General features: G+C 34.7%; 1 protein-coding gene across 1 annotated transcript in view; it reads right to left on the bottom strand.

The window, feature by feature from the left end:
* The window catches only part of LOC149793389 (fibrocystin-L-like), a 151,923-nt gene that overhangs the window by 107,514 nt on the left and 25,186 nt on the right, over positions 1-19,223 (bottom strand). The window contains exons 10-15 of the mRNA XM_089968992.1: positions 18,614-18,774; positions 17,083-17,316; positions 14,044-14,174; positions 4,241-4,392; positions 3,955-4,112; positions 2,514-2,598 (exon numbers count right to left, since the gene is read on the bottom strand). Coding sequence (XP_089825118.1) covers positions 2,514-2,598; positions 3,955-4,112; positions 4,241-4,392; positions 14,044-14,174; positions 17,083-17,316; positions 18,614-18,774 — 921 coding nt within the window. The remainder of the gene's footprint in view (positions 1-2,513; positions 2,599-3,954; positions 4,113-4,240; positions 4,393-14,043; positions 14,175-17,082; positions 17,317-18,613; positions 18,775-19,223) is intronic.

Below are 19,223 nucleotides of genomic sequence, written 5' to 3' on the forward strand. Positions count from 1 at the left end.
CAAATATTCAAGAGTTTGAATAAAATCAGCAACTATTCTCCTAGTGCAATAATTGACAACCTTGAATTTGACCCTAAAAACTTTGACCCAAGGTAATTTGAAGCTCAAGACCTATCCTGATAACAGGATGATAAGCATCAAACAAAAAGTTGTAACCTGCATGTCAAGCCCTTCAATAAAATGAAAACGTTTACCCAGAAAAATAACACAACTATAATTGACAACAGCAGAAATGTAAATGTTATACATCCCTTTAGGTTTATGTGGGCTCAAAAACAACTTCAACAAACTTTTGGAGAGATTGGAATAAAGACAACAGTGTAATGATTGATTATATAACTCATCATAATGTGTGTGTGCCTTGTGTGATTTTGGATTTTTAACATAGCTTTAACAATGTTTCAGTCATAACGCTTCTATGTCTGCAGTGCAACAGTTTATAGTGATGTCTAGCACTGAGGCATCATGCCACAGACAGAATGTCCCATCCAGTCACATTATCCTGACACTAGGCTGACCAGTCCATGCACTAATCTCTTAATGCTGAGCACTTAGCAAGGCACGTGTTAGTACAATTTTCATAAGTCTTTGGTATAACTTGGACAGAGTTCAAACCCACAACCTCCCACATCAAAGGTAGATGCTCTAACCACTAGACCACCAGAGTGGTCTGAAGCATTTTTGTCTCCAGAAGCCATTGTAACTATTAGTGCGGTCGTGAGCTAAACACAGAAACTTACGCCAACTTAATGTAAAATGTAGGTTACAATGACCTTCCAGTTAAGTCCAACAGGTCATCAAACATGTATCAAAGGAAAAAAATATTACTTTTCTTTTCGAGTATCTTTTTTCTTTTTAATTAAGGTCTGGGGTACACATTTTGTCCTATAGGTCTGATCTGTGCTGACAGACTGCCACATTATTAACCCTTTACCTCATAAAGCATAGTTACAAAGTGCAGCATGCTATAAATAGAACACCTGTTACCTAGTTGACCCATAAGCATAGGCCTGCCTGTGAACTGTTAAGCAATGTAGTGTATCTTACGTTTAACAGCAATTGTAACCATTTTACATTTCTGGTACACATCTATTATATGTGGAAAAATTTAAGAGTAAAGTCCAATTGTTATAGCTGTGTAATTATTTATCACATAAGAATTTTGTATGTGCTTTAAAATCTTGAGAGAACTCATTCACCGTCATGTCAGTGAGGCCGCGTGACCAACCGTAGCTGCCATTTCCCATGCTCGAAAGTTTTTCGCCTGCATCTACATCACTAAGTCATCTGAATTTGATAATTTATAAAAACTAATTGCTGCCTACATCAATATCAGAGCCTTTACCTAGGTTATTGAATGTTTCATAGTTGTGATTCTGATCATGAAAACTTCGTTAAGTACTGAACAAAATCTGCGACAGCCATTTTTGGAGAGTGGAGATTACGACCCAGTTACTTTAAATAGCAGATATCGACCAGTGCATAAACAGTGACCACGTGATCTGACGTAACTGTCATTTGCAGAAATCTAATATCTAATAGGGGTTTTTCCCCTGAAGGTGGCGCTACAAAAACCGGCTTAAAATGGCTGATGTTTACAGCCGACGTCAAAAGGCGCTTTCATGCGACCTGAGTAGAGGCGTCAAAAGGTGCTTCCATGCGAATGGTGTAGACGCATCCAAAGACGCTTGCATGAGGTAAAGGGTTAAAGAACACATACCATGGTGTGAGGGCTAAATATAATAATGTCTATCTGAAATAAGTATTCCCCAGGGGCAATCATTCAATTATTGGATTTTGCCAAGACCAGCTGGTAAGCCTTCATACCTTTTGCATCTTGGGCTTTGTGGACACAGAGTATTTAAACAATTAAGAAAACTGCCTCAGAACATTGAAAATAAGTGGTTTACACCAAGAAGACAGGAAAAAGACAGCCATTCACAAATAAAATTACCTTTTTGCAGCCAACATGTTCTCTTTTCAATTATTCTCTAAATTTGCTTATTAGTCACCCAATAACCTATAATTACAACTATAACAACAAAATATGCATGATATAATTTGCACGTACATAAATTTACAAAAAATAACAGATGACGCTTTGCTCATCGATATATAGGTCAATATAAAATATCTTTCAGCATCTGCAATAAGTCATAGTCATGTAAAGTTTTACAAAGGCAACGGTTTGTCTGTTTTATTTGTCTTGTCTATATTTTGTCATTGCCTTTGAAAAAGACTCATTATGAGTCAAAAGCAGCACTTAGGCAAGCTAGATACTAGTTTTGCAATGTTTGTAGTCAGTTTATTACATTTATCTTAATCAATCCCTGACAAACACGATCCCTTGCTGGATCCAGTGCACTGGAAAGGACTGTTATTTGCCATATGATTTTTATTCTTTATATATATATATATATATATATATATATATATATATATATATATATATATATATATATATATATATATATATATATAATACAGAAAATTTACATTAGTATAGAGCGTACCTGACTTTGTTTTTCCATTAAAAGTTACACTAATTGTTCCTGTGACAGGTGGTGATGCTGCTGTTATCCTTGATGTCACACTTGCCTAAATATTAAAAGCAATGAGAAACAAATCTGTATTGACATTATCAATCTTTTAACATATAATACAAATACAATTACCTTCCACAATACAAGATTATCTCAATTACATGATTATGCACGATTTTCTGAGATTTTCTTACTGATAGATCTTAGAACAAACTTTAATGAGAAACAAAATTAGGACAGAATACTATGTTTAGACTGCTCTGCCAGGCTATATTCCAAACAAGCATCAAAGTCACCACAGAATGACAAGTTGGCCAATGTGACCTATTTTACTTGTGATAAGCAGTACTCTCTTCAATAAATATACCCATCAAAATCTTTTTACAAAATTGAAGTTGATGCTTATGCCAACAGCAAAGACAGTTCTGCTGGAAAAGAAATAACTGTCTAAATTAAGGCTGTCACATTTACCAAAACATGGAAACACTGAACATGAAACAATGCCATTTAGACATCATTAAGTAACCTGCATGCCAGAACTGGCAATTTGTGGCAAATGTAAGATTTTTTTCACTAATGATAGGAAAAGTAAAATCTCCATAAAGTTTTAAAAGCTGAATTTTACATAATATTCCAGATTACTTGATAGACTGTTTTGCTTCCACTCAAATTTATACTGAACAATGACCACTACAAGTGGCTAGAAATTTCAACAAAATGAGAGTGAGGAGTGTATTATGGAATACAGACTGACTCACTGATAAAATGGAATAATGATTCCATAAAAGACAATAATGATATAAAGTTTAAAGAAAGAATCATACTTAAACTTACATTTCCAGCTGAGCTGAATTTGTCCTAGTATTAAACTTATTTAAGTGTCATCTGCACAATCCATCTATACCAAAAGTTACAAAATGTGTATTCCATGACTATACTGCTAAAAAAGCCTTATTCAGTAATGTAGAAACTCAGCCTCCTTGAATTTACAAACAAACAATTACAAACATTTTCTTGAATTTCTCTCTCAATATTCACAAACAATATGGATATATGGGAGTCAGCTAGTATTAAATCTATGCTAAAATAATATACACAGCTTGTTATTTTCACCAACGTAGTCAGTCACGCCAAGCAGTGGTGGTCATATCAAACATTACTGCCTTGCATAATGATCACTGAAGACAGACAAGGTTGTTGAGTTAATATTACCAATATTTTTCTTTTACAAAACAAATTTGTATTCTTTATCATCCACAAGGAAGACAAGTTTGGTTAACGTTTGCAGGGCTAACACGAAATCATTGCAGCCTTAGTCTCAACCAAATTCTGTATTTTTTTATTAACACTTCACAGATGGCATTCACAGTTATCAGGAGACAAAAATACATTATCAAGAACTTTAACATACCTGGCTGTTGATGAGTGTGAAGAGTCCAAAACTATTGCCACAGTCAAAAGTTCTCAGATCAATGGCATAAACGCCCGGTGTGGAACTTGTCACTGCCACAATATCAATAATGGCCTCATCCGCTTTAGCAGCCTCAAGCCTCTGAAGGTTGATTTCAGCTTGAAAAGAACATGAATTTGCATATTCCATGTAGCACTGATATTGCATTGTTGGTGTCAAAAGACATACAAATTACAGACTAACTATATAAATGGAAAAATGATGATATTTTATGTAGGAAACCTACCATAGTTTGTAGTAATTTCCTGAACACTGATGGTCACCATGTCAATGAAGATATCCGAGATCCTACCCAACACCACCTTCTCCAGGGAAAAACTGAAGTCTCCATGTTCATTCTTCAGCCAGTTATACATGCCAAGACACTGATAATGCCAGCTGTAAAACAATTGAAATAAAAGAGCCATCATCCCATTTTTTTTGTCTATTTCAAGATATTCACAAACAGTATGGATATATGGGAGTCAGCTAGTATTAACATCTATGCCAAAATAATATACATAGCTTTTTATTTTTGCCAACGTAGTCAGTCACGCCAAGCATTGGTGGTCATATCAAACATTACTACCTTGCATAATAATCACTGAAGACAGACAAGGGGTTGTTGAGCTAATATTGCCAATATTTTTCTTTTACAAAACAAATTTGTATTCTTTATCATCCACAAGGGAGACAAGTTTGGTTAACGTTTGCAGGCCTAACATAAACTAATGTCATTTATACATGAAATCATGGCAGCCTTTAATAATACGCTTATACAGCATTAAGGAACAAGTGCCCGAGTGGTCTAATGCGCTCTCCGTTACGGATCACTGCCATCTCACCTCTGTCTGCATAGGTTCAAGTCTTGGATTCGGCCAATGTGGATATGTGAGAAAGCTGGCCAGTAGCTTCTCGAGGGTCGGTGGTTCTTTCCGGAGTTTTCCCGGGTTCTTCCTCCACCATTAATACTGACCGCCATGTATAGCCTATCGTGTGCTGAAAAATGGCGTTAAACCCAACAACAACAACATTAAGAAACAGATAAGAAATTTGGCATAGTAGTCAGTAAACTACTGATTTAACAAAAGAAGTTGATATTAGTGGAAAAATCATTTTTTGGAGCCGATGTATCCAGAAGATAAGATCTCTGGAAAATTGTACAACACAGCCACAGAGATCAGTTTCCCAACATATTCGGGCTGATAAAGCTAGCTATGTATAGGCCCCTTCAGAAAGAAGCACAGAACAATATTGATACAAAGAAAAGGAGCAAAGCATGCTCAGAATTCATTAATAAATTAATGCTTATACATCAAAGATACTGATTTCAGCAGAGCTATAAGAAAGTGGAGCAGGTTGAAAGAGAAAAAGATACTGAAGTTTAGATAAATACCGGTATTGACCTATGACCATTTCTTCCTCCCCTCCTTTTTTCTTTGATAAAGGGGAGGTCTCCCTTAATAAAATCCTGTAATCATCTCTATTTAAACTGTACATGGGAAACAAGTTTGGAATATATCTTGTTTATGCAGAGATATTTAACTAGTGAATGAAGGTGCTGATGGAATAAATGACATTAGCGCAGAATAAGTGATGGGGCAAATTTCAAACTGCTCAAGTTTATCACCTTCTGCAAGTTAAAAGAAAATTCTAGAATAAGACTGGGTGTAGTCAATAGTTTTCCTTCTTCATGTACAAATATAAGTACCTGTGGCTGCAGCAGTCTTTTGCATCTGCAGGAAATAAAATGTGATAGATTGTGTTGGTATTCAACCTTATTCCCATGCCCAGACTTGTTCTAGATGAGATTTTCTTTGCACAACAAAATTGTATTATTTCTTCTGCTTTAAAGATAACATCATAATGACTACAAAGTGTAACTGAGACACAAACTTGGTAATAATGTTTTCAAATCAATCATGCTGTACAAAACAAAGGGAGATAAATGGAGCCACCATTAGATGGCCTAAAACGTTGGACAAAACTAACTGCAACCAACAGTTAGTCTGTTTGAAAGTATTGTTGTTAACTTCTCATCAGTGAGAACTGCATATAAATGTATATGATAACTACATGTCTATCTGCAGTCTTCATATAATATATATGATAACTATATGTCTATCTGTAGTCTTCATATAAATATATATGATAACTATATGTCTATCTGTAGTCTTCATATAAATATATATGATAACTACATGTCTATCTGTAGTCTTCATATAAGTATATATGATAACTACATGTCTATCTGTAGTCTTCATATAAATATATATAACTATATGTCTATCTGTAGTCTTCATATAAATATATATGGTAACTATATGTCTATCTGTAGTCTTCATATAAATATATATGATAACTATATGTCTATCTGTAGTCTTCACATAAATATATATGATAACTGCATGTCTATCTGTAGTCTGCATACTGAAAACAGGACTAGAATGTCAACATGAAAGGGCACCACCTACCTTACAAACATGGAAAGACCTTTAAGTTCTTGCAAATGTATCAATATGTATCATATCACAGGCTGCATATTGTGAATCATATTGATATGTGGCTAAGATGTATCATTTCACCCCTAGAATATGGTAATAACATTGGTCACCAGAACATTACCCCTAAGCAGTCATTATCAGATCTTCAGGTACAACACTGGAGATCTAAATTTAGTCAGATTGCATCTACACAGAAAAGATCCCGTTTTTGTTAAAGCACAGAAACTGACAAACTGTTTCAATGGTCAACAGATCTATAAACAGAATAAATGGATAGCTCAATGGATGAGCAAAGATCAAGATATAGATACTGACCTGTAAACAGGCAATTTTAGCAGTGAATTTACAAAGACCAAATGCAAAAGGAATATAGAATTTAAGCAGTGAATTTACAAAGACCAAATGCAAAAGGAATATAGAATTTTAGCAGTGAATTTACATTGTAAGACCAAATGCAAAAGGAATATAAAATCAAAGCAAATGATGTGAGTGCAAAAAAATGGAGATCAATACAAATGCAAAACACACAACACAAAATGGTGAATGATAAATGAAAACATAATTTAACATGATTATCTTTGGCTGCCACTCAATCTCCAAGATCAATGCCCTTTTGCATTATGATATGGCATCAGATTCTTCACAAAGACAAATTTTACTGCTTACAAGCCATGAAGTAGTTCCAACAACCACTACTGATGTTATGACATCATCACCAGTAGTTGTATCAATTAAGAGTTTAACGTTGTTTTTACTGAGTTTATCATGGTATAAACTGTCAGATGCTGACTCACACGGCAAATAATGCCCGAAGGGCATTATGTAAGCTGTGTGAGTTGGCAACTGACAGTTTATACCATGATAAACTCAGAAAAAACGTTAAAACTCTTATAACTGAAATTTTAATTATTTGTTATGTTATTTTGTTTGCATCATTAAAAAACAAAATTCTTAACTGAGTGATGTTAAATACATGTTTGGAGTTTTCTGTTATGTAGCTATTTATAGCAGTTGAGATTGTCCTGCTTGATCGTAATAAGGTCATCATAATAACAGTCCTTCAACCAACAGAAGCCCATGTAAGGAATTTGAACAATGCTACCATGATTTTTATATTTTGCCTTAATGGTCACGTGTATTCAAAGTGAGAGCTCAATATTTAAATTCACGATATCATGGCTGTAAGAATGTATGCGTTCATAGACTGACTGAATGTGATTTGGCAGATTCATCACTGTTCTGACACGTGAATGATCTAACTTCGCTATTCAAAACCTATTTTCATGTTTATAAACTGGCTGGACTAATACACGTATGTGTATAAGGTTAGGTTATAGAAAGCACTGAGTATTTATTTTATCCCTCTAGTTATTCCATGATTTGTTTAGTGACAATGGTTCATAACCTGATCCCTCTCATCAAAATGTGTGACATCAGTGTTGAAAATAGACAGACACGCCTAAGGACAGATGCAAACAAAGGCAAATGCTGATATAGAATCCTCTTGGTGGAAGAAGTTATGAGTTTTTAACTCGGGGTTCAAAACAGCAAGACAATTTAATTTGTTTAATTTTGTTGTTTATTGTTTACACACTTTTCTAAGTATAGTGTAACAATAATTACAATACAGCAATGTAACATCACTATAAAAATGAAAAATTGTATGATACATTCATGTATTTACTACTTTAATATTTGTACTTGTATCTAACTATTTGCTATGCATTTTCTTAATTTGTCTATAATTATTCATTGAAAATTGCCATATAATAAAAACCAGGAGTTGTACATGATGTTTTGAAAATTATTATTCTAGCCTGGATAGTTGAGATGGGGTATTTAACTTGAAAATCATGTATTTCCTTAACTTGTTTGCACTTACTCTTTTTACTTGGAACTAAACTGGAAGGTACAGTTATTGAAATGACAGGTGGATTGTGTAATGAAACCTGTAATAGAGTTTTATAATTATTGTTTGTTCTTTCTTTTTGCATAAAAATAAACAACATATTGCCTTTTCATAATATCTGATTTAAGAAAATAATAAATAAAAGCAAATTAAGTATCAAGCAATATTACTTAAGCTTACATTGATGAACAGTCCAATATAATAGTCATTATTATTATTATTATTGTTATTATTAATGTTAATTTATTATGATTATTAAATTAATGAATAAATCTACCTGCAAAAGTGGTGTAGCCCCATTGAGGGTTTTTCTTGGTAGATTTTGAGTACCGCTGTTCAGATATGTTTAAGAGATCTTCCTCTTTAAGTGATTTGAAGCATTTTGGTTTATGGTCATCCTTGTGATCAAATGGGAACTAGACTGGTGTTGGTTCATTCAAACTAAATGGTTGTTGTTGTTGTTGTTGTGGGGTTTAACGCCATTTTTCAGCACGATAGGCTCAAACTAAATGGTAACTCAGTTTGTGATAATTCTTTCACTTCAAAAGGCTCGTCAAATACAGATGGGTCAAAATTTTCAATATCTTCCTGCATATAATCTAATAAGGCAAAGTTAGCAAAAAATCTCCAAATTCTGACATATCAGTTTCAGTGTTGGATAGCTATAATACCGTATACCGGTGACCATGACCTAGTGCACTTCAAACATTTTTATCCATATTTTTCACAAATTTCAACAAAGAAAGAATGATTTTATTCAAAAAAGATGAGAAATATTGGTTGCTTTAGTCTTTCAGATTAAATTTATTCAATTATTTTTTTTTTAAATTGTAAGAATGTTCTTTTCCTTTAATGCTTACTTCGTGTCTGCCGTCACTGGCAGTGTTTATCTTGTGTTGTACAAGTGACTCTATTTACAGAAGTGGGTATTCTTAAAAAAGTAGTTCTCCTTACAGTTCATACAGAAATGAACGTAATTCATTTTGATCACGTGGTAACATTCTGACCAATGACCAATGGAAATATTACTTTCCTTTACCAGCTACTGGCATTGCAATTATCAATCTATATTTGAACTGAGTGAAATAAAAAAATAGAATTTGCTGTACAAAAGCTCAACAACTACATTTTTTAATTTCATGCAATTGCAATTTTCAGGAATATAAAAATTTTATTTCCCAGTGACTTTAGAAAACAATAAATAATCACACTAATATTAGGATTACTCTCTGAATCCAGGCCTCCCTGAAAGATGAAAAAACATCTGTATATATAACTCCCAAGTGGCCACCAGTATCCCAGGTGTAGCAAGTTCAAACCTTAGTGAAACCTTTAACAGAATGCTTGATTTGAGGGATTGCTTTGGGGGCATTTTTAGTAAAGTAATTAGATATTATTGGAGAAAGTCACAATTTACTGAAAAATTTGCTTTCTTTATCAAAAATACCAACTGATTCCATTAACTTTACAAGAAAAGGTAAGAGGTTGAGGAAATGCTGAACATTCTACCTCTGTCACTAAAAGAAGAATTGCTCCGAGTGTTAGTTTTAGCATAACTTAAGACTGTGTATACACACATACACACATGTTAGGGTCAATGTTAGATCCCACTCCTGATTAATGTCTTTCATTCAACAGTTTCATAGGCTAAAGGAGCAAGTTCAAGCCTAGGTCTGAAGGTTCTGCTTTCATGAATAGGGCACGAAAACTGTCTGGGCAACTACCACTGGACCAATAACATTAAGTTTTCCCCTTTGCGAAGATATGTCAAACAAACAGAAGCTGAAAGAATGCCAACAAAATGACTTCACCATGTCCCAAAATGAGACAATGTTCAAAGGCCGGGATTAGTTGTACCTAGCTGGTGGGAGTTCCAAGTACACTGATTTAATGACTAATTCCTTTAGCCAAGCAGCTAGTGCTGGTGGGGTTATGTCATTCTTTCCTGCCTTAAATGGTAGGAATAGTCTTTTATGGTCACTGCAAATATTCACCTTGTGCCTCGGACATCTGAGGGTGCTGTTGCAATCCTCTTCAAGACTAAAGTTTTGAACTCCTTTTTATGCAGGGCATCCCAGACAAGAGCCATGCATGAAGGAGGAGTTTCTCTCAACATAGACGGAGACCTTGACTGCTTGAGCAGCATAAGACTTGCTACGATGTTTCTCAATAGGACTGAAATTAAATCAAGCAACTCATTGACTTAGGACTTCTCCCATCATAGAGGGGCATTAGCAAAACTATTTTGCAGAAACACACCAGGCTGGCACATGTTGAGAACTCATACCCAGTTGGACAAAATGCTGAGCGGGATAAGATCTAATTTCTTTCTTTAATTATCCATGCTACAAATAACAGAATGAAGATTTTCATGTTATGAACCAAAACCAAACTTACCAAATGCTTTTGAAGTATGCCATCCACATACACTGCTGAGGTGGGCATCCATTACAAGAATAGGATGCAGTAAAGATTTGCATGACAGTCCAAGAGCTTAGGCCGAAGCAGAATGGAATGACATGGAAATGACAAACTATCCCATGACATGCAAAGCAAAGGTATTTGCACAATGCTGTATGAATTACAGACAGGTCAATGCTGATCATGTATTTATCATACTGCACTGAAAGACAGTTGAATGTTGCCATCTCCAACTTGAATTGTTCAGGGCAGAAATAATTTGATTGAGCCTGCTTAAATCTATCATAAGTCACAATTTGTCAATGGATCTGTAACCAGAAAGATTCTGGAACAGAAACCCTGAGGGTGTCTCATTCTGTACAATGTCTGCCTTCCTAAGATCACTTGAGTTCTGTCATGATGGAGGGGGGGAGAGGCAACAAAACTGGACAGGTCAGATGAATGAGAACTGGAGACCCTGCAACAAGACTTGTTTTACCCAATGATTTCTGGAGAAAGACAGATCTAGGTCTGGTGAATAGAGGAGTTTGGCAACCATGAACAGATTCCCAGCAGGTTGGAGTAATCTGCAAGTCACTGATGGTTAACAGGAGACATGGGGAGAAGAATCCATGCTTTCTGTCTACCCTGCCTGCTTGCCTGAAAAAGAAAATTCTGCCATTGTTGAAAGTCAGCCCTGCAGTCTCTTTGGTGACAATTTTCTCTTCTCTGATACATTCCCTGGGATAGCTTGCACTGAAAGCTGATGGGCAACTCTTGTGTTGTTTGCATTCTCATCTCCATAATTTGTTGAATAAACAGAAAGAGAACTGAAAGGGAGGGAGTGCAAATGTCACTATAAGATGTAGTTTGAGAGAAGGCGTGCATGACATTCTGGTCGAACTAATGTGACATTAAACATTTATCTTTTTACTTCATAACAGGCAGCAGACTTATTGAAAGTGGGCACATACTGGTCTAGACTTGGTAAATCTCAAGAATAAAATCAGTATTTGATTTGTACCAGCTAGGTATGAAAGTTGGTGGTAAATGACTCACTGAAAAGAAAGCTCTTACTTTAAATGGGGTAGCAAATTTTATCCAAAACATGGCTGGTAATTTCCATAATTTTTTAAGATTGTGGCAAGATTCTTAATAATGGACCATCATCAGCATCTACATACTTGCGAAGTTGACATCAGCATCTACATCATCATCTACATCATACAGATAGGATTGGTTGTAGGTGGAAAAGGACATTCCAAAAGAGGCAAGTCGCATGAAAATTTTCATTAGTTGCCTTGAAACTATATTCTGTCCATTCCATGGTCAGATTAGAATGTTCAGATATGTCCATCTCATTACCATCATCACTCCCATCATCAATGTCATTGCTGTTTTTTGTATTTTTGAGGGGAATGGCAGTGGCATCTTGACATCCCCCATAAAATGCATCAATGATTCCCAAGTGGGGTAGAGGCTTAACATTTCCTGCTCTGATGATTTTGAGCATGCTCATTTAATCTGGCCCTTAAGTTGCCTTTTCAAAGTGTTGGACCAGACATCTTGTGTTCATAATGCACACACACATGGCATGTATGTGATAATAAGCATTATGTGCATGCCAAACGTGTCTCATGTTTGTCCTCAACAACCTTAAATTGTTTGCACCTTTTGCACATGCTTGAAATCATCTAATGAAAAGATATAGAAACATATAAATTCTCATTTATCAAGATGACTTGAAAAATGGCAATTCTCATTTATCAAGATGACTTGAAAAGTGCAATAACTGAAATATAATCATACACAACAATTTCACCAGTGAAAATTTCATTTTCTCAATCAATATCATAAGAATAATAATGAACTGTACATTAAATGTAAAAATATATTTCACCAGAAATCATGGAAATGTTGAACAGACAATATATAACAACATTTTGACACACAATACTTCATACCACTAAAATGAAAAAGTGGATGGTAGCAGGTGAACACTGGTTACATCAAGAACAAAGTGACCATGTAGTGGGTAGTAAGGACAGCTAACCTGAGTTATTTCGTTTTGCCTATATGTTATACAGACAGAAAGACATCATTTGGTCTTTCTGGGAGTGCTGTATTCGGACAAAGCAGAGAGTAATCCTAATGTTAAAGGGATCAGATAATGTATTTGAGAATTCCCTTTGGGTTTCAGTGTCTAATGCCTAATATGCCATCTAAGAGCAGCATTTATTGGGTACTAGATAAGGTACTGCAATGTCTAAATGGACTCTGAATTTTGCTGTAATAAACTGGACAAAATATATACCAGATATAAATAATTATCAATTTTATTATATGCAATCACGCAGATTTTGAGTTTACTAACCAAATTAATTGTGGAACATACATACCAAATTACATCTACACCAGTATTATTTTTTGAATATACAATGCTATGATTTGAAAACAGTTCACATCCTCTCTGGACATTGAAGAGGGCTCTTTAACAAACAAATAATCCTGAATATGTTGTCAATTGGAAAAAATATCTGAGTGGCAACTATACAAAGAGATTTTAAGGACTCTGTCTCTCATTTTTTGCAAACAAACCAACCTGAAAACCCATCTGATGTGCTATATCTACCTGCAGTTTATTTGAACTCCATATTCAAATACACATCATTCTATCTGAACATTAGTGAAATATTTATTTTATTGATACTATAACTAATGCCATTCCAAATCTGTCTTTCAGCATGCATTTTGGCATATATTAACAGTCAATTCTAAACTCCATACAAATAATATATTTCAGTGCAAAAACTGTTATCTGGAGGAAAACATCTACCAAAATGTGTACATATATTTTTCCTTCACTTAGTACTTACTCAGATGAGTGTAAAATCAAAGGGTGTTTAGTAGATAGAACAAAGGACATTAGGACTGAGTCATTGCCAGTGCACTGATGCACACTTGTCAATCAAATGAATCCAAGCAGGAACCATTTTAATTTGAAATATGACATACTCTTTCCCTATTTAAGAAAAGCAATGGTGAGTTTAGTAACAGAAATCTCATCACCTGAATGCTTTAATACAAATTAAAAAATATTCATTTCCTTAATCTGCATCAATAGGTTTAATGGAGAACATCTTAATCAAAGAGATGGATATTTCCAAATGTTAGCTGAACTTTTTGTTGTAAATAATTTGGAAACAATGTGATGTACTTTTACTACATGCTACCTACCTTGTGAACTCTAGAGAAAACTGATGGAAAAAGGAGGTAGTGATGGGGCCCACTGTATCTCCAGATGCATTAGTATAGGTGTAGGTCAGCTTCACCCAATTATGTAGGTGGCCCCTGGAGGCAAAACACAGCTGGAATGACAATAAAAAAATACTGAACTGAAATGGAACTTCAAGATAGTTGACATTAATTATTGCACAGTCGCCAATCTTTGTCTTGACAATGTGAGTGTTAACTACAACCACCCATCTAAATTATTTAGGGACATAAAAGCAAATAGTGGGCATAATTCCTGTCATGGAACTTTTGAACTCATTCAAGGTCTCAATAGTGTAAAGACCAATTCAAAAATTAGTTCAAATCGAACAAAACTTCAGAATGTTATGCTACAGGCACCAAGGACAGGTGACTAGAGGGCATAACTCCAATAAATAATGTCATGGGACTGATTTGTTTCAAAGTCTCATCAATACAGCTGCATATAAAATCTGACTGAAACCCAAAATATCTTGACAAAGACATATGGAGACCAACATCAGGAGGATGCGCAATCATGGCATCATAAATCCTGTAAATGTTGTGGAATGCTGGGAATTTAACTCAATCAAGGTCTCATCAAAATAAAGCTAAATAGCGAATTTGGTTGAAACCCAACAAATCATGGTAAAAGGTGTGGAAACTGAACTTATAAATGATCAATATAAAGCTGCATGTCAAATGTGGCTTAAGTCCAACAATCCTGAAGAACATTATGCTGCTGAAATAAGACTGGGGGTAGGTGAGATAGACAATCAGGGCCCATAACTCCTCTAAATGATGACAGTGATGACTGGAAACTGAATTCTTTTCAAGTTTCATCAATAAAAAGCTGAAAATAGAATTTGGTTAAAATCCAAAATACAGTGTGACCCGCTATAGCATGCTCTGTTATAACATGAATTCAGATATGACACGGTCATGGCATGGCTCCCTGTACTTTTCTCGTACATGAGAAAAAACTTTCTTAAAAGTATAAAAAATGTAAAAAATGAATTATCATTTTGGGGAAGAGATCACGCATAAATAATACAAGACAATCATTGCGTGGCTCCTGAAATTTTATATGCTTTTTTCTAGTACATGAAAAATTAGTTTCTTCTTCTTAAAAGTATGAAAAATAACATCTAAAAAAGTTCTTGGATCACATAGGGATTCGCCACTGTTGCAGACTGCAATATTTTTTCCTTATTGCCGGCAAAATATACCATCTGGTGATTTTTTTATTGGCGATATTGTTGGCTGTTTTAACTGGAGTGGATAAATTCAGAGGCCCCATGAAAGGAAGCTGCAAACTTGATATAAAATGCACTGAAATTTATCTATTGTTACATAAACAATTACTTTGTCCATGTTGACATACCATCTACAGTGCATTGTTATATCATAATCCACTTATGTTGACATCGAGCATGAGTACTGTATGCTGTGAGACATTTCTGGTAGTAGAGATCAACCAAATGAGGCATTAGCTTGTAATCTATCTTTCGTCTGATGCTTGGCTGCTTGCTAGTAATTAATATATTTACATAGACATTTGTATGTGGATTGTAAGTAAAATTCATAATTAAATCCTTCAGAGCACTCACATTTTCTGTACTAATCCATGTCATCAGACCAGAAAACCTGCGTCTCTATCGTCTGTTGACTCTTTACTAAATTTCTGATGCATGCATGGAAGGCAGCATCACTCCCCTACCACAAATGCAAATAAAAAAAATCTTACTTGTTGGTCTGTTCAATAGGCAAGGAGGAACATTAATTACAATCAACCAAATGATGGCCAATTCCTTTTTTTTAAATGTACCCAAATAAAATAGTTTGCTGAAATTTCAAAGAAAACTGATTACCCTTGAAGCACAGACTGTTATGAAAATGTACTAATCAAATGGAGAAAAAAAATCAGTCTCAATCATGCAATACAATTATTTGATGTTGCTGCAACAATAAGAAATGGGCATTAGTTTGGTTCTCCAAAGCTGGCCTTTAGCGGTGACTACAATAACGCATGCACCTTTCATCAAAGAAAGCAGACTACAATCTTCAATAAAAACAAAACTTTTTCTTCAAAGGACGTCAGTACCAAACTTTAATAAAAGCAATGGAATCTGATGAATGTTTTCATTTTCCAACGTGACTGGAACATGTTTATGCTGCCATGAAAGTTTCCTTTTTGCAGGGAAAAAGTTTATGCTTACGAGTGCTACCAATGGCGGCTTAAAACACGAACTAACTTTTACCAATTTGGGACGTAATAAAAAGTAAATGTGCTTCATCATTTGTAACGTGATTTTAAATCTCTGTGTGTGCATATTTTCGATGGAATTACTTGTATTGTGGATTCAATGCATGTGATGAGATTTGCGGGTGAGTACACGGTGTTAATACTCTATTCATGCTATATATTAGACATGTATATATATAAACAGTATACAAGTATATGTACCCATCTGTGGTTCTCTAAATAAAGTAAAATTTTATATATGTCTTCTGTTTTCACTACAGGTGTATTTCTCATTTAATATGCGTCGATTTATGTTGGTAACTGGGCCAATGAAGCACGTATTTTACCACCCATGTTTATTACCTAACTCCCATCACCCCCCAAAATTTTTTTGGGCACATGCATAAGCTTCTTCAGCTAACTGACTTGGCTGCTTATAACACGGTTCAGTCTATAACATGGTCAGGTTCTATGACTCCCAACTACCGTGTTATAGCAGGGTCACACTGTATTCCCTGGAAAATTATTTCATGCAAACCAAAGTGCTGAAAGGTGAACAACATAATTACTATAGGGCTCTGCTAACTTCATTAAGTGGAGCCCTAATTACTTAGGCATCAGAACAATTTCTCAAGTGAGGCAACTCTCAAAAAGCCTCTCTTTTTCAAATAAGTAGTTACGGTTGACATGTAAATTCGTAATTCACAAAAAGTGAAGGGTCACCATGACTACACATCCACCCCAGTTATGATACCAGTGATTGATAAAACAATATGTACCCATTTATACATAGTCTGTTTTATATCTTCTACAGTCTGATTATCCTTCTTCTCATAGATCACAGTTGGGTTCTTGATGGAATATTTCCCACAAAAAGCTTCTTCATTTATCACCCACTCTCCATTTGATGACCCAGTGCCAGACTCAAAATTTTCAGCCACCTTCACTTTGGCTGGTGCAGTCAGTGCTTTGGGACATCTGGCACCAAACATTGGAGCCAGAGCTGCCTTAACCTGAGAAAAGATACATTAGTTACTGATATGTACCAACCAACACAATAATTAACATGAACACAAGGTTTAAAAATTGTATTTATGTATGCACTAAATTATAGATGGTCTGAATAAGTGTCACTGAAAAATTCTATATTTCATTCAATCAATAAGTATTTCTCAAGGTGAAGCCAATTCAGTCTTTTTTTGCCCTATACAAACATATTAAAAAGATGTGTTCAAAAATCAAGAATAACACAATAATTTACAATGGTTATCATTTTAAATTTCTCATACAAAATTCCCACATCTTATTGAATATATCTTCATAGCCATTACTGAACAGTAATGAATTATTAAAGTAATGAATTAAGTAACTGATTACTTGAAATATAAAATTGTAATTGTCATAAATTCCTGCAAAAAAAGTAATCAGTAATTGATCAAAAAATCTGGAAAAGTAATGCAAAATTCTAATTACTTTTACAATTACTGCTTGTCATAGCTACAATTAGCCATTTACAGCATGACAGCACATGGCAGAAAAATAGTTTGAAAATGGAATTTTCTCATATTTCAATCTTGATACTAACACAGACCAGAAATAAAACCAGAATAAAGAAAAATCATAAAGTTCTGTGATTCTACCTTTATTCTAATTACAGACAGTAAAAGCCAGATGATTCTGAGTCTGAAGTTATTCCTCAAAAAGGTTAGAGAATACACAGACTAGTACTTCTTCCTTCCATCATAGAAATGGTTACTCAAAGATAGCTATCATTTTAGTATAATTTGACAAGTTGCGAAAACGCAGTTTATTGTCTTAAGCCATCCATTTATGTACTTCACACCATATTTGTCTTGCACTAATCAAATTATTGAAAGTACTGAGGGTTGATGAGATAATAATTTACACAAGAACAATTAGTGGAAGCAATAAAACAGGACTCCACAGTTATTACAGTCCGTGGTCCTTTTTACTATCATAAACAAAATACTCTAAATAATTTTTTATATTTTTAAAAACTTTTTCATCTTTATTCGACACTAGAGAAGTATACATTAACATTTAAAACATTCTTTGCATATTCTGCTATTTTTGCACATATTTCCGTCAGTGGAAAAAATCCATGGGAGATAACTACTATCAGGTTTGCCTAAATCTGAGTAGCATTCCTTGACATGAAAGGCCAGTGCTGGTAAACACTAAGTTACTAATTATAGCAAGACTACAGAGTTAACTACTAATTTGACATAATAAAGCTATATTTGGAAAAATAGAATGGAAACTATGCTATATGCATGAAGGTCAATTTACCTGATCAGTAGTTGCATTGCTAGTGAAGATGCCAGACGGAATGCCTTCCATTGCAAGAGATACCGTAAACATGTCTGAGACTCCTTTTGTTACCTCAGTAACAGTTGCAGTGACCTTAGGGGTACCTGCCACTGTCCTGACTTCTATTTTATCAAAGTCTCCTGCAACACATGATTAGGATAAAATAAAAAATATATGATATCAATAAGGTAAGACCATAACAAAAGGACTGGACACCCAATTTATCTGGGACACCAGGTGACCAAATGGTCTAAGGTGCTTGACTTTACATTTTGCCTCTGTTCACCAGGTTAAAAGTCTCGGGCTCAGCTAATTCAGTTATTTGAGAAAGACTGCCAGTAGCTTCCTATGGGTTGGCTGTTCCTCTTCCACCAAACAAACAAACTGTCATGTATATAAGGCTATCATGTGATGAAAAATGGTGTTAAACCCACAAAAATCACAAAATATGATTTATCACCCACATCTCCATCTGGATCAGTAAAGGTTTTGTTCATAAGAACCTGATGCATGTCAGTTTCTCTTTATATTTTTGATATTTTTCATGAGACTCAACCCATTTGATGACATTCTGCTAGAGAGGGAATCA

Source organism: Sinohyriopsis cumingii, chromosome 8 (assembly GCF_028554795.1).
Source record: "Sinohyriopsis cumingii isolate HCF-2022 chromosome 8, ASM2855479v2, whole genome shotgun sequence".
Lineage (NCBI taxonomy): Eukaryota > Metazoa > Mollusca > Bivalvia > Unionida > Unionidae > Sinohyriopsis > Sinohyriopsis cumingii.